The sequence below is a fragment of the Rhipicephalus sanguineus genome, chromosome 4 (assembly GCF_013339695.2).
Source record: "Rhipicephalus sanguineus isolate Rsan-2018 chromosome 4, BIME_Rsan_1.4, whole genome shotgun sequence".
Taxonomy (NCBI): Eukaryota; Metazoa; Arthropoda; class Arachnida; order Ixodida; family Ixodidae; genus Rhipicephalus; species Rhipicephalus sanguineus.
Window position 1 is genome coordinate 54,737,881 of NC_051179.1, and position 22,535 is coordinate 54,760,415.

Below are 22,535 nucleotides of genomic sequence, written 5' to 3' on the forward strand. Positions count from 1 at the left end.
ACTTCTTCGACGTTGCGAAAAGGACACGTGTGCATTCTTTTCAATATTCATATTTCGATTCTGCTGATCGAGCCTGCAACATGCGAGTGAAGTGAATTGCACACGGCTACAGTCTCAGCATGGCCGTGACACAAGCGCTACTGAATGGCATGTTAAATGCTTGTGTTCCGTTGAAGACGTAACTCCGCGTTTCCGACTGCGCAAGTAATGACGAAAGGGTATTATCACAGAAGACTTTTATGTTTGCAAGCCATCATCACGCGCAGCAGCGATGGCGCTACGCTACTCGCTGGCGGCCTACTACTGCGGCAAATCCGTCAGGCAGGCTAGGTACGTACTACCTCGGAGTGCCGTTCAACTCATACGTCAATTCTAGTTCATACGGGTTTATGTAGCACGCACTAGATTTCGCAAAGCATCGTTATGCACGGTAACGGAGCTGAAACATAACCTTTCACTTCGCAGCAAATAATTAGGTGGCGAGTACTTAGCACTTTCCATGGTTTGGGAAAGTATTTTAGTCTCATATCCATTTCAGCGCAGCTCATGACTTCATCTGGTGAAAGTGGCATGGTCCGTACGTCCGCACGTCCTATCTGTCCCTATGCTAACAAACGGGTTGACCCTCCTCCTGGCGCCATGTTGAAAAGCACGGCGCGCCACCTATAGTTCGTGGGCATTGCGAATTCTACCACGGAGCCACGCTGGTGCTTGCAAACTCATTTGCCAAAAGACCCTATACAGGCGTCATGTCGGGCAAGGCATCGCGTTAACCCATTATGTAATATAGCTTGGCAGAAGAGTAAAATAACAACCAGTCATCTCACATTCGTAATTGCGCAACGAGTGTGTGGTTTAATGCTTCCCACCCACTTCAAAGTGCTCAACCATAATTCTTCATTGTCATCAGCCACATGCAGCATCGACCATGTGCACATAATACCTTACAGATGTGTAGAGGGTACCTCGCTTATCCGCAGAAATATGAATAATGGCGTAGTGGGTGCTGTCCTAATTAAAAAAATGATTTATGGCGTATTCGATACCTTGCGGAAACCAAAACTTCAAACACAGTTGGCCTTGCCCCAACACGAAGCTACGCTCAGAATTCGCATTAGGCAGTATCGTAATCGTCGGTGAATTTATTTTTACGCTGTTCACTGCAGAAGCTGTGGGTGTGTCCCTAGTCCCTATGTATTCACAGTGTAGTGTAAAAGGACGAAGCTCAGCGCACACAACACAGGAAATCATCGACACGGCGAAGATTGCTAGCTTGAGGAAAACCTTCGTTAGCGCGCCTTCAATTGAGCTCTCAAAAAAAGAATTGCATCCTTTAAATGTGACACAAAGGGTGACTTGACGAAGGTGGGTTTTCAAGATGCCCTGGCAATATTGTAAATATTTGTTTCGCTGCACTTTTATGTTATCTTTATCTATCTTTCACATGTTTTAAAAGTTCTGATCTCGTACGTATGTACCTGCGTGCGTTGCTACCTGGTTCCTATATTATTACGCATACGGCTTCGTAAAATAAATCATTTGTTGGAAGTTAGCGCCGTGTCGGCGTCAAACATCATTGTCTGGTCTTTTCTGTACGCTGTATTTGTTAACATTTCTTCTTCCTGATTTGGACTAAAATGTCCTTCACACCCATTCGTTATATATATATATATATATATATATACATATATATATATATATATATATATATATATATATAATATGTACAAACGCTTTCTTTCTTTTGTGTGTATAGCAAGTAACGTCTCACCTCAACAACGCATACAAACCGCTGTCGCCTGTATGCTCCAACATGGCCGGATTGGAAAACGGGTGGACGACCCCGTTTTCCTGTCCCGCCATGGTTCGTGCATCCCTGCGCACGTAAGCCCAGGCGAACACGTGCACATGCCCTGTACCCTGTATGGCACGAGGCCAACTACTAGAAAAGCTAGTGCGCCACCGTCCTTATCCTACCTATCACGCAGGTGGGGAACGCTCGATTGCGGGCGAATCCGTAACTCTTCACCCCCGATACTTCCGCGTTGGTACCTCTGCGTGATCGAGCTCACTTCCTCACATTGAAAACGAATGTACACATGCATGTTGCAGATAGTTATTTAACATTGCTTTCATGTTCACTGTTTACTTATCAGCACAATAGAACCCGCTTTAGCGTTGTAAGTTATAGATACTATTGTAATGGCCGCCATTGAGACGCTGTGTAGACAATAAGGGCTTACTCACACGTTCACATGCTCACATGATCGCTGAATCGAGCTACATTTTCCCAGTTGCGACGCTATTTAAGGTCATACCCACCACTGCGTACCATTGAACCGCCTCGACATCTCTCTCGCGGTACGCGCCAAGCAGTATACACCATGAAGACCAGCTTCGTTGCCCTAGCTCTCCTTGTCAGCCTGGCCTGTGCTCAACGTGGAGAATTCAAGTACAAGGACTGTGGTAAGCAGCCCAGCTTCGTGTTGCAGTTTCGATTTCCTCTATTTTACTTTTAACTTTTAAGTATTTGCTCATAACGTGATTGCTACAGCGCAAATTACGAAGACAGTAGTGAAAGCATAAAAGGATAGAATAAAGCGCTTACTATAAACTGACGTTTTATTAATGTGCTAAATTTACGTGATGGTGTACAGGGCTAATCTCTGAACGAATTCAAATTGTCTATAGAGTCGAGGCTCTCCTTAGCTAACCAATTTAAGCGGCCCTGTTGCATAGTCGAGGCAAGGGTGCATGTGAGAATAAACGAAAGCATTGATCGACATCACTCTGATTTCTCTTAACTGTCACTGACGTCATTCGATGATGTCTGTTAACTTCAAGAAGTGCAATAACGCACGTATCGCTTTCAGGACTTATGAACTGACGTATAATCTTTTCTCTGGCATGTCATCTTTTCTCGCAGGATCCGCAGCCAAAATCCTGTCGGTCGAAGTAGAGCCGTGTGACTCCGACCCTTGCGTATTCAAGCGTAGCAAGACGACAAAGGTCATCTTCTCGTTGATTTCAGGTATGTCTTCGCAAACGCGCAGATGTCTGTTATTTCGCTAAAGATAAGGCTAGCGACTGCTTTACGCGATTATGATTTCCGACCGTTGTAGTAATCTCTCCTCCGAAAGTTGAAAGGAAACCATGAGATGCATCATTGGAACGAAATTATTACGAAAATATATTTTGCCCTTAGGCGTCACTCATTTCCTTATTTTCGCCAGCCGGACACACTCAGACTCATACCAAAATATTACTCATTCGGACTCGCTCAGACTCACTCAGACTCGGACTCGCCGCTCGATATGAGTTTCAGGAAGTCGACTCATGAGTGCATTAGCGTACAATTAACTTTTCGACCATGATGTAAATGCTCTTTAACTCCACTATCTCGCATAATAGGTGCTCTAATTAGCAACTTTTGGTCTCATACCTTCAATTACGGGTTATCAGTGGTTGAAATTCAGTAAGGACATTTTATTGAACGTTATATCTCACACGAGATGTTTGAATCAAGGGCTTCCCATGAAAAAGTTTGCGCGTGGGGGATGGGGGTGGGGGGGCGAGGTCAAGGCATCCCAACCCCGGTAGCACTGATAGTTGGGCGAGTTGGTAAGGGTTCATGATTATGAAACGGCACAAAGGAAAAGAACATGAATCAACGCCCCCCCCCCCTCCCCGTCAATGTAACTCACGCCCCTGATCATTAAATATTGAGCTGGCGTATCAACGCTACTGCGTTGAAGTATGTGCGAGTATACGTAAGTATAAACAACGTGAACCGACATAAGGCTGATAGTAATGCTGAAGTTGAGTAGATAGAACCATAGCTCGGCATAAAATATGGAGCTCACTCAGACTCACTCAAGAAACTTATTTCGCGCTTAGGGCTCTCTCGGGCACAGACTCACCAGAAATGTTCCTCAACTGTACTTACTCGGATTCCGACTCACTAAAATTTTTCTCAACCTGACTCACTAGGACTAAACTCACCAAAATATTACTCATTCGGACTCACTCAGACTCAGACTCCGGCTCAGTAAGGTCCGTATTCTGAAACGCTCCTTACCTCAGACCATTTCCTTACCTTACGTGAGGAGCCGTTCATGCCTCCTTATGTTAAGGATGTTGAGGGAGCCAGCGTATTCTAAAAGCTTCCTTCAACCTTCATTTCCTAAGGGCCGCCTCAGTGAGGTAAGGCGCGTGTTTCACAAGTTTGGGATCGAGAGTACGTGTGAAATACGGACTAAACGTCCGTTTTCAAGCAAGAATAAGGAATATTTTTTGTGCATAATGATGAATAATAACGCGTACACTGCTTTTTCGCGATATGGGTGCACAGCCTTTTCAGTTTACTTAACTTTCGCCTGTTGCAGCAGACAAAAACAAGATGGTCGAGCAACCTTGGATCTCATTGCGTTCACTGATGCATTTCAATGGCCTGTTATGCGGGAGCGAGTAATTAAGATCCTTTAAAGATAGGTGTGGGTGAGATTGATTTTCGCGACCGAGCAGTGCTTCGCAACCGAGCTTGTGGAATTTTCTCACTTAGGTGCAAATTTGTTTCGAATGTACTTATGTCCAAGTAAATTATTATGTTTACATTCAAAACAATGGCGCTTCTATCGGGTCGTGCATCGCGCCTTTGTGAATAGACCTGCTTTTTTTTTTTTGCAAAATGAGAAAGTCTTACAGCCGCGGTTCCCAGGAACCCAAGTCCTGAAAGTATTCGGATACATGTGGACGATTTCTTAGTAGTCTTACAGAGTGGTACCTCGGGGTTGCATTCTGAGTTGTCACAAATGGTCGGAATATTTGAAGAATGTCATAACACGTGATATTCTCTTCTAGGATTCCGTCGGGTTCCTTGACCTTAAAGGGACACTAAAGAGAAACAATGGATGGTTTAGATCGATAAATTGTGCTCTGAGAACTTTAATATCGTTAATTTCGCCATTATAGGTTTACTAATAGAGAAGAAAATCAAGTTCAAAATTTTATTTTTAAATTCCGCGCCGAAATCTCCCCGCGTGACGTCACGGATTTCAAAGTGTAGTTATCGTATTTTGGCTCCATTGGCTCAACAAAAGTACCCCAAACTTGGTCTGTTACGTCTTTAGCCCCCTCAGAGGACAACGTACTTCATTTTTACCGATTAGGAACTACGTAGTCCCTAGTAGGCGCCGTCAAAACATGTTACGTCACGGCGAATGGTGCGGAAACTTCTAGGTGGTGTCGCCACCCACATTTTGTTTTTGCGCGTTTTCTCGCTTACTAAGCGTCTTCTCGCAGCAAGCGGGGTGTTTTAGGCATCGTAAAAGAGTACTTTACTTATATGAGAAAAATCGTTTTGCTCTTTAGTGCCCCTTTAAGCTCGATCTCACCTGTGATCATGTTTGGTGGACATATGAACCAGGCTCGTACAAGCAATCCTACTGTTCTCACCTTTGCACAGTAAACTTCTCAAACGGATTATTGTTCGGGCCTGCTTCTCCAACGCATTAAAATAGTCATGCTGCCACAGAGTAGGCGCCAGCTTCCAGGCACAGGTCACTCGCCTGTATCACGGCGGATTACGGATCTCAGTGGCTGAGATAATTCGCAGAAAAGGAAAGGAGGGTTTCCTGGGCACACATTGTAGCGCATGCGGCTGCACCCCTGTGTTCGCTGAGACCAATGTGATTTTCTCTTACCCGGATGACCGCGCCTGCCTCATTGTGGAAGCAGCACGCATGGCACGTGAAGAATGCCCATGCATAAGAAGCCATCGTGAGCCTAATCCAAACAAAAACTGTCATTCCTGGAAGACGCCAGCACGAACGGTGGGTTTTGAGGGGGCCTACCATTTCGCATTCAGTCTATTCTTTTTTCTCTATTCCTGTAAAATGCGTTCTCCTCTTCACGCTGCGCAATCTTAACGAACAATTTTGACAGCCGTTCTGCCGCACGTTCGAAAACACGCCTGGCAAGCAATTTTGCAACAACGACGAGGATACAATTGTAGCGAGCTTCTGCAGAAGTACAAGGCATCGATCGAAAATAAGAAATCGGACACTCTGTCGCTGACAAAGTTCTGCAGAGGAGCGCCCTTTCAGTGCAAGTAGCAAGGTAAGGAGGCCTGGAGGTAACCCTATTGCTACCTTAACTTGAGGGAGCACCGAGGAGGGCCTCAGTAAAAGGCCCTCCTTGCACATTATAAGTGCTTGTGTTGTAGCTGGTTGGATCCATCCTTGATGAAACAGGCTGCACTGCAAGTTCACAACAAAGGCAGACAAGAACGACACCGACGACGCGAATCGTCCGTGTGGTTATTGTCAGCAGTCGTTCTAAACTTTGCAGCGCTGCCTATTTCATACACATTATAAAATGTTTAGCCATGTCAGTCCTTTCTCCAATGACACGTGTGCTTGATTGTGTCGCTCACAGACCAAGACAGCGATACGCTTACGCTGGAAGCCGAGATGAAGTTTTTGGGCTTCTGGGTGTCAGTTCCCGGCGTTCAGAAAAACCTTTGCAAGCGCGGCATTAAGTGTCCCATCGCTAAAGGAGACACCATCCAAGGTTCCATGGAATTGGACCCGCCATGGTACATACCTAGTGTGAGTTGCCAACTCTAAAGCATAATATTCTTGCGTACTTGTTTTCGGCTTATCATGTCTTTTTTCTTTTCTTTTTTTTGCTTTAAAGGCACAACCTAATAGATAGATAGATAGATAGATAGATAGATAGATAGATAGATAGATAGAGAGATAGATAGATAGATAGATAGATAGATAGATAGATAGATAGATAGATAGATAGATAGATAGATAGATAGATAGATAGATAGATAGATAGATAGATAGATAGATAGATAGATAGATAGATAGATAGATAGATAGATAGATAGATAGATAGATAGATAGATAGATAGATAGATAGATAGATAGGTAGCGCCTTTGGTTCGCTAAGAAATGCTTCGCGTTAAAAAAATGGTGGTCAGAGCAACTGAGTGGATACCAAGATATAAGAAGCACAGCCGAGGACGTCATATATTTAAGTGAAGTGATAAAATAAGGAAGCTCGCAGGCATAAAATAGAATCAGCTTGCAAAATATTAGGTTAATTCTAGCTTATTGGGAGAGCCCTTCAGCCTGCAGGGGACGCAGTATAGACGGATAATGATGATGATGATTAGAACTTAATTCACCAATGACGAGCCCCTAATTTTTTATTTTTTTTATTATTGCAGATGAAAACTGACGTGGAGATCAAGATTCGGGGTGAAAAAGGAATGAGCGTATGCATCAGAAGCACCGTCGTCATCGGATGAAAACGACCAACGCACATAATTCGCTCCCCAGTATCACTACTAGTAGGTATTGTCGTCTCAAATTATCGTGTTCGAGCCATCGTCTTGACGCATGCTGCGTTCGCCTCACAAAGAAGCGCTTTCAATATTATGCTTAAATAAAGTTGTTGACGTTTGTACTTTAGTTTTCTTCTTTCCTAATCAGTCTTTCTGCCCTTACCCCAACCCTTGGTGTAGAATACAGCGAACCGGACAACTCACCTTGTTGGCCTCACTTCATTTATTTTCTTGTTCTCCCACCATTCCTTTCAAAAATTCTCACTTCACAGAAGCTTCTAGATACGGAACAGATACCTGACTTCCTGCCGATATGTGGTGTTTTATTTTCCTTTTTTTTTGGAAGAGAATACACCTTTAACAAAATTGCCTGTGACAGCATGTTGTAGTAATTGAGTTAGACTATTACAAGCGGCGGAAATTGCTAGGGCTTGCGTAAGTGTGTGTAAATGTATAAGACACGAAAACTTAAGGTCAATTGCTGGTAGTGCTACTATATAAAAACAGTGTCGCGGAAAAAAAGTTCCGGCTCTGCTGGCTGCATTGTGATAGAGGGAAAATGCAAGAATACCCGTGTGCTTATATTTAGGTGCCCGTTAAAGAACGTAACAATTAGTAATCCCGTGAAGGCGACGTGTTCATGTGGCAACTGCAACCACGCCTTGCACGTTTTCTTTGTAGTCTGTAAGGTACTGATTTGGCTGAGTTGGTTGCGGAACTTCGTATTCAAATTTATGCAGATATAGACCACAATGAAATGCGAAGCGCTGAATATACTAAACTGCGTAGACGACACTTAGATTCATACTATTTTATTAAGGCTGTGTTGAACCGCTGATGTAACGCACAAGAGGGCGTTTAATTAATTGAAGTATATAACTGAATACCACATACCAATGTATAATCTTTTTTTTATAATTCCGTTCGTTGCCACCACTTGGCAACGATTTGTTTTCGTGACCTCCGGGTTTAACATTACGATCGATTCAGAATGCCGTCTTTTCTCGCATATAACCCGCCCTCGCTTATATCCCGCACCCCCTCTTTTAAAGCACATTTTTCTGTTTTTTTTTTTGGTAGGGGTATACGCGAGAAAATACGCTATATACTAGGACGGCTGCTATATTGGCATCAGCGCTTCCGCAAGAAAATCGCACAGTAAGGGAACACCCAAAGACGCACATATTTCTCCGAAAGCTAGATTTTAACCAAAATAAGCTTTTTGTAGACCTTAAAGTGGGAAGAATGAAATACTGTAAGGAAAACCGACCATTACAGCCTTCATACAGCATGAGCGGTGCTCACGATATTTTATAAAGTTAAAATATAAACCATGAAAGAAGGGCTCTTCAATGACTTTACGGCATGCCATTCAATGCGGGTACACTAATTTTCTTATCTCGTAGATGCGTAAGCTGCAGCTGCGGGGAGGCAGAGAGAAAACGCGCCAGGTATTGGTGCTCGACGTGTGAGCACCAACGTAACTGCACGTGCGTTAGTTTGTATTCGTGGTAACTTATGGATACACCAAGCATGTTCTAGCTTGGCGCTGTGGTGAAACACTGGGCAGGTGAGAAGATTGGAATCTGCCGGCCTTTTTAGTGACGTCAGCTTCATGACGAAAATGGCGTGCTCGAATTCTTGGTGCATCTCGGCCACGGATCAAGAATCATTTAGGAGTTGTAGTTCTCGTGTTTGTGGCGACCGTAGTCGTTCTGACGGCACTGCTTGAGGAAGTTTTGCAGGCGTGCCACGACGACCCCTCTGCCGGTCACTTAGGCTTTGCGAGGACATTAGCGCGCATACGCCAAAAATACTTCGGGCCACAGCTATATTCGTCAGTTCAGCGCTTTGTCAGTACTCATCGTGACTGTCAAAGGCGTAAAGTTCCACCCGTCAAGCTTGCCGGCTTTCTCCAGCCTTTGGACCCGCCTCCAGCGCCGTTCCAGCAAGTGGGAATGGATCTTTTCGGTCCATTCCCTACGTCATCCTCGGAAAACAAATGGATAATCGTCGCAACCGACTATCTAACTCGCTATGCGGAAGCAATAGCTGTGCCCAGGGGAAGTGCTGTCGAAATCGCCAGATGTTTCGTCCACGACATCGTGTTGCGTCACGGTGCACCTGCTGTGCTCATCACTGATCGCGGTGCAGCGTTTACTGCGGGGTTATTGGAACAGGTCGCCAAGCTGACGCACACCAACCACCGGAAGACCTCAGCCTATCATCCCCAAACCGACGGTTTGACGGAGCGATTAAACAGAACACTGGCCGACATGCTGTCTGTGTATGTGGATGTGGAGCACGAAACGTGGGATGAAATTTTGCCGTAGGTAGGTAAACAACTTTATTGATTCATGAAAGAATCTTGTGAGGGGGGGGGGGGTGGAAACAGGACGACGATGGGCCTTCTGGCCACTCTAGGTGGCCGGACACTTCTATGCTGTGTGACGTTTGTTTATAATACAGCTGTGCAAGAGACCACCGAGCTTACACCATTCGAGCTTGCTCACGGACGTCGCGTCACAACACCGTTAGACGCCATGCTACAGTAGAACACGACACCAGCAGAAATGACAGCGTTGACGACTTCATTCAGAAAGCCGAGGAGGAAGCCCAACGGTTTGCTCGGAACCGCATTCGCACGCAGCAGGATACCGACGCTCGCCGTTACATGGGCCGACGGAACGTCCACTACCAACCGGGTGACTACGTGTGGGCCTGGACACCTATCTGACATCGTGGGCTTTCGGAGAAATTGTTACGACGCTATTTTGGCCCTTACAAAGTTGTGCGCTGCCTCGGTGATGTAAATTGCGAGGTGGTGCCCCAAAGCTCTGACCCAAGTTTGAGCCGACGACGTCCACGTGCTGAGGTTGTCCACGATATACAGATGAAGCTGTACCACGGCCGCGAGTGATAACCGACGCTTCGCAACCCCTTCGCATATTGTACTACGTTACCTTGGATATCTTTTTTTCCTTTCACGCAACCAACTTTCTCCATAGTGCTGTCCTCTTGCACACTGAACCCGTCGACTGGGACGGTCACTCTTGAGGGGGGGGGGGGGGGATTGACGCGAGGTTGGCTGGCAACTGTTGTGGCCGGCCCCTTGAAAGAGAACAACGAAGTTAAACGGTGTGCGCGCGCTTTTGGGTGTCAGCATTTTTCTAGAGTAAAATTAGTCCCTGTTTTGTATCTTCGCCCTGTGTCTTCTACCATCTGTCAGTTAGCCTGGTGACACTATCACGTTCCCTCGGAGTAACTATCGTACTATCGACATTTGGCGGCCGACAAGAAAATTGCCGCCGTTATGATTGCCAAGAACATTGGTCACGTGTGTTGCTCCAGTTCAGCCCCGTGCAGCGGCGGAATCCGGCCGTCCGCATCTTTTTGTTTGCTACAGGTGTCGCAAGGCGCCGCCACTGTACGTGCCTCCGTCGGCGAAAGCTGTTTTTGTGACTTTATCTGGTCGTATCAGGAATAGGAGGTTGTTGCTCTGTGGCCTCAGTATAAGCCACTCTCGTGTCAAAAATGTGAATTGATTCAGTGTTTCTCTTTTAATGTTTCCTTAAACTTTTAAAGACGATAGTCTTTCTTGGGGAACTTAAACGCAGAAATTTTGGTCTGTCTTTTTGTCTGTCTGTCTTTCTGTTTGTCGGCACGTCCCTCGATTCAGCCACTCGGCCAAAGTTGAACCACTTGCCCAAGGGCCAGCCGTCTTGAACTGGTACGGCTGTTCATACTTGTGAACGTTGTCGATCAAAAAGTAAATATCATGCATATCTGAGGTGCAACATCACTAGGTAAGTATTAGGTGGCGTGTTCCTTTAATAGAAAATGCATACATACGTAATTTTAAGGACCCTAGTTTCTTAAGCTGCGCTGAAAATGCATAAGAATGGAAGCTTGAGCGAGTTGGTATGCGTTCATCTTTGTTGAAACAGCGCTCACTAGACGACGACGAAGTAAAAGAAGGCACAGGACAGGCGCTGCCTGTCCTGCCTTCTTTTACTTCGTCGTCGTCTAGTGAGCACTGTTTCAACAAAGCTGAAAATGCGACTGCGCTGAAATTTGCCTTCCTCCGTGCCCTTCGCACGAGCTCATTGTTGTGTTTCGGTTTCGGTTCTGTATTGCACTGTACGAATGCCATGGGTTGGTGTTGAAAAACTTTAGTTTTGAGAAGGCCAATAAGGTGAAAAAAAATATTTAAAAAATGAAAAAGCAGCGTTGTGGGCGGCCTTCAGGCTGCCGGTTGTGGGCGCCGCTCTGACGTTCCTGTTTTACCCAGGCGACGTGTAAATAAAAGAGTGTGTGGAGAGTACTCGTTGAGTGCCGACGTTTCTCTGCTTCAGCGCTTCGCGCCAAACCGCGTTTTCGGGCTGGCTGGCGTCCCCGCCGGTCGCGTTGGTCACCGCCGGTCTTCGCCTGCTGCTGCGCCGGGACTACCAGCACGCAACACAGCACTCATGTTTCCAGACGTACTGCCAGATGGCGTCCATATCTCACACAGCGCCTCTTCTATCGTCTTTACACGACATTTGCAGCGAAGCACGCAGATACGCGGCCAATTTTTTCTTAGGGATGCTTAGTTCTCGTTCAGTAGTGCGAGTTTTGGAACGACAATAAGGATTGTATTAACGCAAGCTGTCAAAAGCGGATGGTAGACGCAGGGGCGTAGGCAGATTTTTGTTACGGGGGGGGGGGGGGGGGGGTGCTTGATCCGACGTGGGGTCCAGGGAAGTAGGTGTGGTGGAAGGTCATTTTGTGCTCTGCATCCCATGGCAGAAAGAAATTTCAGTGGAAGGGGGGGGGGGGGGGGCTCGGGCCCGGTGTGCCACCGCCTGGTTACGCCACTGGCTAGACGAATCGGAACTTAGTGCTTTGACCTGGATTCTCTGCGTGTTCTTTGCGCTGCAACTCTTTTTGCACAACACATAACGCACATAGGAGTCATATTCGTTTAATCGCAACCTGTTACACTTCCACTGATATCAGGGGCGTAGCCAGAGATTTTTTTCGGGGGGGGGGAGGGGGAGGGGGAGGGGAGGGTTTAACCACTTTTTACATATGTTCGTGCATGTGTTTGTATATGCGAGTGTAAATCGAAAATGCAAATCGAGAATTTTCGGGGGGTATTTGAACTCCCTCCTCCCCCCATGGCTAGGTCAGTCACTAATATACATATGCAGTTTAACGCAAGAATGTCCTTCTATCGAACCGACGAGAACATTCGAGCAGGATCCGATATATGAAGGCGCCTGCTGCGCCGAGCGATGACCTCGTATCATTTCTTAACATGAGAAAAGCAGTCACATTGATGACATTTAACACTGATTGCAGTGAAGTTTGAAGAGTCCTTATTTAACAGCCGTACTCCCTCTTTGTTTCACCAACCGCTATAAGAAGGGTAGCCAGGGAGCACAGGAAACGGAGGTAACACCACAAAGAAACACACTTTTCTGACGGAGTCATGAACCACCCCTCGTGCTTGGCGAAAAATACACATCCTGCGCAAAGCAGACACAGTTTTGAACATATATCAGCCAAATCCTGGAGTCGTGCGCGACAAGGAGAGTTCGTTCAGGCACCCTCAGGCGCTCTCTTCAAACAGAGCCCTGTGCTCACTCTCTTCGGAGCTGTCGGCGGCTGCTTTTTGACGTCAAACGGCAGATAACATGCTATTGGCCATAAGCCGACATAAATAGAAAGCGGCGTTTGGACCAGATGCGCATCTTGCCGCGGGGTACAGCCACGTGCCGGCGCCGCGCTCCATATTCTGCTAACATTAGACGCTATAGCCACATTTGCAAGCAGAGGAATCACACCGGGAGACAGCGATGGTCATAAGCGTGCGCAGGGTTCCCCTTCAGGGGGGGCGAAGGTTCGTCGCAGCGCCCCCCCTCCATATTATGTCAATGTATGCGGCTGCCTTTGCGCCCCTCTTCTCGCCCCCCCCCTACAATTTTTTGCGCCCACCCCCCCTTCTCGCCCCCTTGCCCCCCCCCCCCCCTGCGCACGCCTATGGCGATGGCGTTTCATCACGCGTACTGACGTAACTTCTTTCCTTCTTGCTGTCCCTGTGTATAATAGCTTCTAGCGCGCTGGTCGGCGCGAGAGAAAGCGAGAAGAGAGTAAGGACAGGCGGAACAGCAGCTCAGTGGGCAGAGCTTATATTTCTTGTCAGCTTGTAACCGACCATAGGTCCTCGAACCAGATATCACTATTTGATTTTCGCCCTCGCATATAACAGGGAGCACTTTGAGTTCGCACTGATTTTCTTCGAAGTGTCATCCCGGAATCTTCAGGACTGCTCAGGATGGTGCAACGCGAGGCTTAAGTGTTGGCTCAAAGCGCCACCTCGAGCAGTCCAGGGTTTTGTCCGGGACGACGGCAAATTGAATACCTCCACTGCTAATTATGTTCGTCCCCCTCTTTTATTTCTTTTCATTCTTTAACTTCCATTATCGCGAGTATAGGATAACAAACCGGACGTGCGTCTGGCTGATCGTCCTACCTTCCTTCTTTCTCTGCATGCTTTCCTGCTCTTCTACGTGCATGCAAGAAGTAACCTTTCTCATTCTGACTGGTGGCTTTGCAAGCGCCTGTAAACAAAGATATTTTGTAAAGAAAGGAGAGTGGACAGACGAGGCGTGCAAGTGCAGTCTGTGTTGCGCTTGCCAAGTCTCTTATTCAGGCACTACATCTTTTAATACCAGTTAAATAAGATAAGGGAAAGAGGCACGTACTAAAAACTCCAGGAAAAAACAAGCTTTATTTGCGTTGACAATGAGTCACGTGTCTGCATTCTGAGACGATCACTCTCGACGATACTGCCACTTTCGCAGGATTTCGCGAGAGAGTCGCAAGGCGCGTCCACGCCTACCAGCGACAATATTTCTGTCCCGCTTGTCTTAGCACGGTTAACACAGTGTCATGTAGACGGCCGAACGCTTACGGCGCTTTCCCCTCTAAATATCGCGAAAGTGTCACCGAAGGCGATCATCTCAAAATACAGCCCCAGATGATGATGTTGAGCGAAATGTGTAAGTCGGTGGTTTTATGCGACGACGATTTTGGTTTTGATGCAGACGCCCACTCCTTTGTCGCCCACAATCTTCACCTGCGCGGTTGTTTTAACCTGCAAGAAGAAGAATGCAAATTCAGTATAATAATAATATCTGGGGTTTAACGTCCCAAAACTACGATATGATTATGAGAGACGCCGTAGTGGAGGGCTCCGGAAATTTCGACCACCTGGGGTTCTTTAACGTGCACCTAAATCTAAGTACACGGGTCTCAGACATTTTCGCATCCATCGAAAATGCAGCCGCCGCGGCCGGGATTCGATCCCGCGACCTTCGGGTCAGCAGTCAAGCGCCATAACCACTAGAACAACGTGGCGGGGCTGCAAATTCAGACACCTTCCTCTACTATGCAGGCGGAAGCTAGCGAAGCCTGTGGCTGCGCGTTCTGTGCCAGTAGCTTTACGTTCTGCGTTAGCGCCGTCAACGCCCATTAGTGCTTCTGCGCGCGTCGGTGCTCCTTCAATTCCCGCTCCGAGCGGACGACACGTGTCCTTCCCATAGCGAACCCAAAGGACAACCGCTGATAACAGCTATAGCGTCAGCCCCACGTCGCGAAACAGGGGCACAGCGATTGGTGGAATGTGTCGCCGCCGAGTATCGCGACGCTTGAGGAAAACTAAAGATAGACACCGATCATGAAACTACACGAAATCAGAGACGTTTCGGCTCCCGCACGGGAGCCGTGTTCACAATTTGCATTTTATGTGCCAAATAAAATATTGATTGTTCCTTGTTTAGTCATTTGAGTAATGTTACCTGCCGGCATCAAAACTGTCATAGTTGTCAGTCGTGTAGGGGAACTTCGAAGACCTCCTGAATCACTGTTTTTGTTGTATCAGCTGTGCATGTTTCTATGTCATCGCAGACGATAACGTGAATGCTTATGTTCATACACGCTAATTCTATATCGCATAGCTAGCATTGCGATCTCCTCATGGTCTGCCCAACCAGGGCCCCTGATGAATAGCGGGGCAGCAGGCGTCTGTGGCTACTGTTAATTCGTCTTGAGCGAATTGACTGCTAATTCGTATTAAGAATTAGAAATTTGGGTTAAGAAGAATTATTCAGGCTCACGTATCTTCTCAATATCATTCCAATGAGAACTAACAATCAAGCCAAGGAAAGTATAAGGAATGTTATTTGTAGTAATTACAACATAAGTGTGAAGAAATTAAAGAGGACGACAAGACAACTTGCCGCCTGCAGGTACCGAACCTGCAACCTTCGAATAACGCGTCCGATGCTCTACCACTTGAGCTATGGCAGCAGTCGTACGGCGTCGTGTTCCACACTCGCCGTCATGGCTGCCTGCGAGGCGGCGCTGACTAACACTCCCACGTTTAAATGCACACATCTACCTAATAAAGTGTACGGGATGACGATCCTTTATAAGGAGCCCTGTCTAAATGAACGTTTAGTCTCAAATGCTTTGTTTCATCAAGCGACTTCGGGCATCGTAAGCCCGCTGTGAAACCCATATTTCACAAGTGCGCAACAAAGTAACTCACAATACTTAACACAATAATTAAGTTATTCCTTTAAAGTACAGCACGATGAAGCAGTCTTCCTTCCTGGTCGCTAGCACCATTACGCACACCGTTCTCCACTTCGTAGTTTTGAAATAACTTTAGACACTAGTGTGAAACAATGAACCAGTTTAGACTGAAAAAATATTCTTTGAAAACTCTACTGTGTTTAGTTTCACCATCATAGTTTCACTACTCGAAAAGAAAATGAAGGTCAGTTTAATTTTTTTTAATTTCACGCCGAAACCACAGTGCATGATTGTCAGCATGACGCCAAAGATTTGAATGCCTCTTTTCGTACTCTGACCCCATTAGCTCAACAAGATTTTCTGAAACTTAGTATCTTAAAGGGGCCCTGAGAAACATTTTTCAGCATGGTCAGAAAACGCTGCCAATAGGTGGTCCGGGCCCCTGAGAACACGCGAGCAAAACATTATAGCGCAGCACACGTCCTGGAATTTAAACTTAATTCTCAAAGTCAGCTACAAATTGCTCCCTCTTCTTTCTACAAATGATGCCATATACCCAGATGACCGCGCCGTATACCCTACAGGGGCGTAGCCACGTTAGGGCACACCCGGGCCCGTGCCCCCCCCCCCCCCCCCGAAATTTTTTTTTTTGCCATAGCATACAGAGCAGAAAATGACACTCGACCACATCTGCCTGCTCGTCCCCACTACAGATCAAGGAGGTGCCCCCCCCCCCCCCCCCCCCCGAAAAAAATTTCTGCCTACGCCCCTGATACCCTAAATCACGGTCGTTAACTGATTTGAGCATTCTGAGGTGAATAGTTACCGTGACCGCCGCAGGATGCCGCCACGTGCTCCCGCGCTCGCTCGCGATCCCACTGAAAGTACGCCGCGCGTTCGAAAGAAAAAAAAAAGAAAATTGCTCAAGGTGATGGCGCGCGCGGGACGTAGCTTCTTTCCCCCGAGCCATCCCTCCCTGTTTAGCTTCCAGCGCGCTCGTCGGGGCGAAAGCAGGACTCGAAGGATTCTAAAAATTTTGTGATGGTCGATTCGTGAGGTAATAAGCTCTTTCAATGAAGCCATTCGATGATTACTTAAAAAAGTGTTGCGGGGCCCCCTTAAGTCAAGTCTCTAGACCCCTAATGGGACAATGCACTTCATTTTTTCTACTAACAACTATACTGGCCTTAGTAGACGCCGTCAACATATGTGACGTCACTGCTAGTTGGTGCGGAAAATTCAAGGCGGCGGCGCCACCTGCATTTTGTTTTTGGACGTTTCCTCGCTCACCAAACGTCGTCTCGGGGCAAGGGTCGGGTTTTGGTATTGTTAAAGGGCAATGTAGTAATGCGCGAGAAATTGTTGCACTCTTCAGTTTACCTTTAAAGGGACCCTGACACTTTTTGATGCGAAGTATCTCTTGCTCGGGGGTATGTCACGCGGCGTGGTAATCCGCACGCGGCGTTGTAGTCCGCACTCACACTACGCATGCGCAACTCTCCTCCTTCCCTCTCTCTAACAGCTGCGCGTTACTCTCTCCACTTCTCTAGCAGCACCTGCTTGCGCTTCTGCGTTCTCGCTTCTGCTCTCACGGCGCATACGCTACTCTCCTCCTGTAGTCTTCTCCTTCAAGCGGTAGAGCGCTGCGCGCGTTCAGTCCAGCGCTTGGCTCGGTTGGCTTCTCTGAAATGCGGGCTCAACATGCCGAAATTCTCTCCTGCGCAGCGCCGCGATGAGGGCCAGAGCATGCGCGTCCCCTCCCCCTCTCTCTCTCCTCTCCTACTCAGCCTCTCTCGCGCGCCTGTCGACTGCGTTCTCCGCACGCCCTGTGAGGATTAACGGCCAGGCTAGAGGGAAGACACGACGGGCGTAGTGTTCCTGTTCGCGTTCCACGACGCGAGGTCGGTAGCATGCCCAGCGAACGCCAACGGAACGCGATCGTGCAAGTGCTCCGGCTTCGCATCGCCTCATGGTCCCCTTTAGCGGGCGATGGTGTAATTTTTTAAATGCGAAGCATTTCCTAGCGAACTTCTGCGACTTTGAGCGTATCTATCTATCTATCTATCTATCTATCTATCTATCTATCTATCTATCTATCTATCTATCTATCTATCTATCTATCTATCTATCTATCTATCTATCTATCTATCTATCTATCTATCTATCTATCTATCTATCTATCTATCTATCTATCTATCTATCTATCTATCTATCGAATGTACACCAAAGTTGGTATGGCGTAACATGACTGTATGACGAACATAAATGACAAGTCATAACATGAAAATCATGACACGCATGTCATGTACAGCATGATTTACATGCCATGCTCATGGTGCGCTGGCGGCCGTTTCGCTAGCTTGATCTACCCCGAAATCGGAATTGCGCGACGTGACTGTGTGACGAACATCAATAACACGAGTTAACACGAAAATCATGACACGCATGTCATGTACAGCATGACTTACGTGCCACGCTCATGGGGCGCTGGCGGCCGTTTCGCTAGCTTGATCTACCCCGAAATTGGTATAGCGCGTCATGACTTTGTGACGAACATAAAAACGCGAATTAGCATGAAAATCATGACACGCATGTCATGTACAGCACGACTTACGTGCCACGCTCATGGGGCGCTGGCGGCCGTTTCGCTAGCTTGATCTACCCCGAAATTGGTATTGCGCGACGTGGGCGAACATAAAAAATTGGCCGCGTATCTGCGTGCTTCGCTGCAAATGTCGTCTAAAGACGATAGAAGAGGCGCTGCGTGAGATATGGACGCCATCTGGCAATACGTCGGGAAACACGAGTGCTGTGTTGCGGGCTGGTACTCCCGGCGCAGCGGCAGGCGAAGACCGGCGGTGACCAACGCGACCGGTGGGGACGCCGGCCAGCCCGAACACGCTGTTTGGCGCGATGCGCCGAAGGAGAAGAAACGTCCGCACTCAACGAGTACTCTCCACACACTCTTTTATTTACATGTCGCCTGGGTAAAACAGCAATGCCAGAGCGGCGCCCCCCGTCATTCGTACAATTCAATACTGAACCGAAACCGAAACACAACATGAGCTTGTGCAGAGGGCACGGAGGAAGACAAGTTTCAGCGCAGTCGCATTTTCAGCGCAGCTTAAGAAACTAGGGTTGTAACATTGTAGGGCGAGTAGGGCCAGAAGGACCGTCACGACGAAAACCTGCCTCCTCAGTCGTATTCGCCTGGAACGTTGGTGTGGCTTCGCGTTGCCTCCTCCACTCCTGGCCTTTCCACAAAGCTACTGCCTAAGTACGAAGGCCCCTACCGCGTCCTACGTCAAGCATCCCCAGTTAACTATATGATTGAGCCTGTTCAATCATCTACGGGCCGCCGTCGTCGCGGCCGCGAGACTGTTCACGCCGATCGACTGAAGCCGCATTATGACCCACCAGCTGTATCTGTTCCTTAGGTCGCCAGGATGGCTCCTTTTCCGCGGGGGAGTGATTTGTAACATGTTACGGCGCAGACAAGAACGCCTGCGAAAGAAGAAGACGAAGACGGTGGCTGTTGGCGCTCGCGCTTGCTCGGCTTGGAGCGCTGATCGCTTCAGCTGTGGCAATCTTTTAATAAACGCGTTACTGTCTCGACGTTAAACGCATACCATCAAGGTCTTTAAAATTGCGTATCTATGTATTTTCTGTTAAAGGAACACACCGCCTAATGCTTACCTAGTGATGTTGCGCCTCAGATATGCGTAATGTTTGCTTTTTGATCAACAATGTACACAAGTATGAACCTATTCAGCCGTTCACGATGGCTGGCCCTTGGGCAAGTGGTTCAACTTTGGCCGAGTGGTTGAATCGAGGGACGTGCCGACAAACAGAAAGACAGACAGAAAGACCGAACTCTTTTGCGAGATCACCACGTTTTCTATGATGGGCTAGGTCGCGTACTGGCTCTTGACTGCAACCTATCGTCATTCAGGCTACGCATTCTGTGTATTTATGGGCCAGCCCAAGCAGCCAGATCTAATGATTTTTTCCGTGACCTGGACGTGTATTTACTTGACGGTCGGCATGTAATACTCACCGGAGATTTTAACTGTGTCTTAGATACGCGAGCTGATGTCCAGGGCCCGGGATGGGGTCGACCTGACTGGAACGCGCGAGAGCTGTGTCGCCTTGTCCAGCACTTCTCTTTGATAGATACGTACAGACTAGTACACGGATCCCAATATGCCTGGACTTGGCGGCGTGGCTCATCGTCAAGTAGGTTGGATCGCTTCTACGTGTCAAGTGCGCTAGCTTCTTACGTGACGCGATCCGATGTGATACCATTACCGTCATCCCCTGTTTATGTCTCCGATCATCGACCAGTAGCGCTCGAGGCTTCCTTTCCTTTTACTTCGTCAGTGAGACCATGGCGCCTTGACATTCGCGTTTTGCATGACACGCGTTCGCGCTCCAGTTTATCTAGAGTCTTGCGCGCCTCCCTTTTTGGATCCGGTCCGGACTCGTGGGACGCGCTCAAGGTACAGTGGCGTCTACACTGCTCAGTTGAAGGGCGTGCTTTGAGACGGCGTATGTCGGAGGAACTAGCAGACACTGCCACAAAGCTACGCATTGCTCTTCGGGTCGACCGACTTACTCCTTTGATGCGCGCATGGCAGCGAGAGCTAAGGGGCCGTTTCGAACGCCTTATTGCAGCATCGTCGTTGTCAGCGGCTGCCTGGCGTTGCAGACGTAATCCATGTGCTCACCCCGAAGTACTGCGCTTTGCGAGAAGCTCGCTCCTCAGACAGTCAAATCCGCTGATTGCCCAAGCCGCCAGAGCCGCTCCCGTTGCGTTGCCACCTGCGCGTGATCGATCACATTTCTTAACTCATTTCGAGAACATGGCTCGAACGGCTATGTCAACGCATCATGGTACCACTGAGACATTCACAATGCTTAGTGGTCTGCCTCAGGTTCCACCAGATGTAGCTGCACAACTTTGTGCAAGTCCATCAGCTGATGAGGTCAAAGAAGCATTGTCTTCTATGAAGCGTGGTTCGGCTCCTGGCCCGGACGGGTTGCCCGTTGAGTTTTATTTAACCTTTTGGGATGACATTGGTTCCACTTTCACCTCTGTTATTTGCCGTTGCTTTGAGCACTTTGATTTCCCAGATAGCTTTCACGATGGCCGCATTGTGTTGATACCTAAACATGACCCATCTTCAGTTCGCCCGGAGGATTGGAGACCAATTACGCTTCTCAACGTTGATTACAAAACTTTTGCAGCAGTTGTCACTCGGCGCTTGAGAAGCCTGATGCCTTCCTTAATAGGACATCATCAGACGTGCTCGATCCCTGGACGAGAAATTCATAGTCTCTCCTTTGTTACGCGTGACATCATTGCGTATACGGTAGCGAGATCAGCACGTGGGCTCTTGGTTTCACTTGATCAAGAAAAGGCATTCGATCGCCTTGAACATAGCTACATATTTAGCGTTATGGAGGCGTTTGGCTTCTCGCAAAACTTTGTTGAGCTTCTCAGAAACGCATACAGAAACATACACAGCACGTTGTTTCTTGATGGTTATGAAAGTGCGCCATTTCCTGTTACCCGCGGAGTTCGCCAAGGGTGTCCTCTATCTCCAGTACTTTTTGTGCTTAGTCTCGAACCGTTCCTGCGCTCACTACTTAACGATCCATACATTCGAGGCCTCCCACTACCTGGAAGTGATACTGTGAAGGTGACAGCTTTCGCCGATGACATCACATTGTATCTAAAGAACGAGGACAGCCTATCCCGTAGCCTACAGCTTTTCGATGAATATGGGAATATCTCCGGTGCTGCGTTAAATTTTTCAAAATGTCGATATTTGTTTATTGGTTCCCCAGACATCTGCCTAAGTCCCTTCTTCCGCCTTCAAAAAAGCGGCTGTCTACGTATTTTGGGGCTTGATTATACCTACCACGGCATATCATCCTCCGTGTGGGTTTCAGTACTCGAAGATGTAAAACGACGCGTCCGGGAAGCGCAAGAGTACGATTTACCGCTGTTGGAAAGACGGTACTTAGCACAGACAGTATTTTGCGGCCGTGCATGGTACATTTCTCATGTTGTGCAGCTCCCCTTGCGAATAACTAGGTCGTTGCAATCCCTTCTTGGCTCGTTTTTCTGGTCAGGTGGAACAGAGCTGGTTTGCCGCGCTGCGCTTGGGCAACCACGCAACAGAGGTGGTTCGCGTTCCCGTCTGTGTCTGTTCGCTGCCGGCTGCTTGCTCTGCGATTCTTGCTTCGGTTGCTAAACGGTGACCAGTGTCCAGCGCGTGATCTTGCCTGCTACTTCTTAGGCACAAAGTTACGCTATTTGTTACCGGGAGCAAGGCTTAACTCCGCGCCGCAAGCACTTAACGTGCCGGCATTTTACTCCACGGCAGTAGCATTTTATCGGCATGCACAGCAGGTTTGCCCTGATGTGGACATTCTAGAAAACAGGGTTGTAGATACAACGGCAGCCCTGCTGCTCCCTCTGGTTCCTCCAGCCCGTCTAGCACGTTCGAGTCGTGTCTCGTGGAGCGCGATAACGGCATCCTTTCCACCTGGTCATCTCCGTGACTTCATGTGGCGTCTGGGATGGAGA

The 22,535-nt window shown here is 47.9% G+C and overlaps 2 protein-coding genes and 1 non-coding gene across 3 annotated transcripts in view; 1 reads left to right on the plus strand and 2 right to left on the minus strand.

Annotated features, from left to right (window-relative positions):
• The window catches only part of LOC119388774 (mite group 2 allergen-like Ixo r 2), a 160,787-nt gene that overhangs the window by 54,540 nt on the left and 83,712 nt on the right, over positions 1-22,535 (minus strand). The window lies entirely within an intron of this gene.
• Positions 1-22,535, minus strand: part of LOC119390012 (uncharacterized) — a 72,222-nt gene that overhangs the window by 36,765 nt on the left and 12,922 nt on the right. The gene's annotated exons all lie outside the window — the stretch shown is intronic.
• On the plus strand, positions 2,376-7,459 carry LOC119390013 (mite group 2 allergen-like Ixo r 2). Its single transcript, XM_049414620.1, has 4 exons — positions 2,376-2,466; positions 2,927-3,031; positions 6,436-6,608; positions 7,241-7,459. The coding sequence occupies exons 1-4, from the start codon at positions 2,385-2,387 to the stop codon at positions 7,319-7,321; spliced, it is 441 nt and encodes a 146-aa protein (XP_049270577.1). The 5' UTR covers positions 2,376-2,384; the 3' UTR covers positions 7,322-7,459.

Excerpts from the sequence above, each read along its gene's own strand:
- LOC119390013 (XM_049414620.1), top strand. The coding sequence starts at position 2,385 with ATGAAGACCAGCTTCGTTGCCCTAGCTCTCCTTGTCAGCCTGGCCTGT. Across the intron at positions 3,032-6,435 it reads CATCTTCTCGTTGATTTCAG|ACCAAGACAGCGATACGCTT; the intron begins GTATGTCTTCGC and ends TGTCGCTCACAG. Across the intron at positions 6,609-7,240 it reads CGCCATGGTACATACCTAGT|ATGAAAACTGACGTGGAGAT; the intron begins GTGAGTTGCCAA and ends TTATTATTGCAG.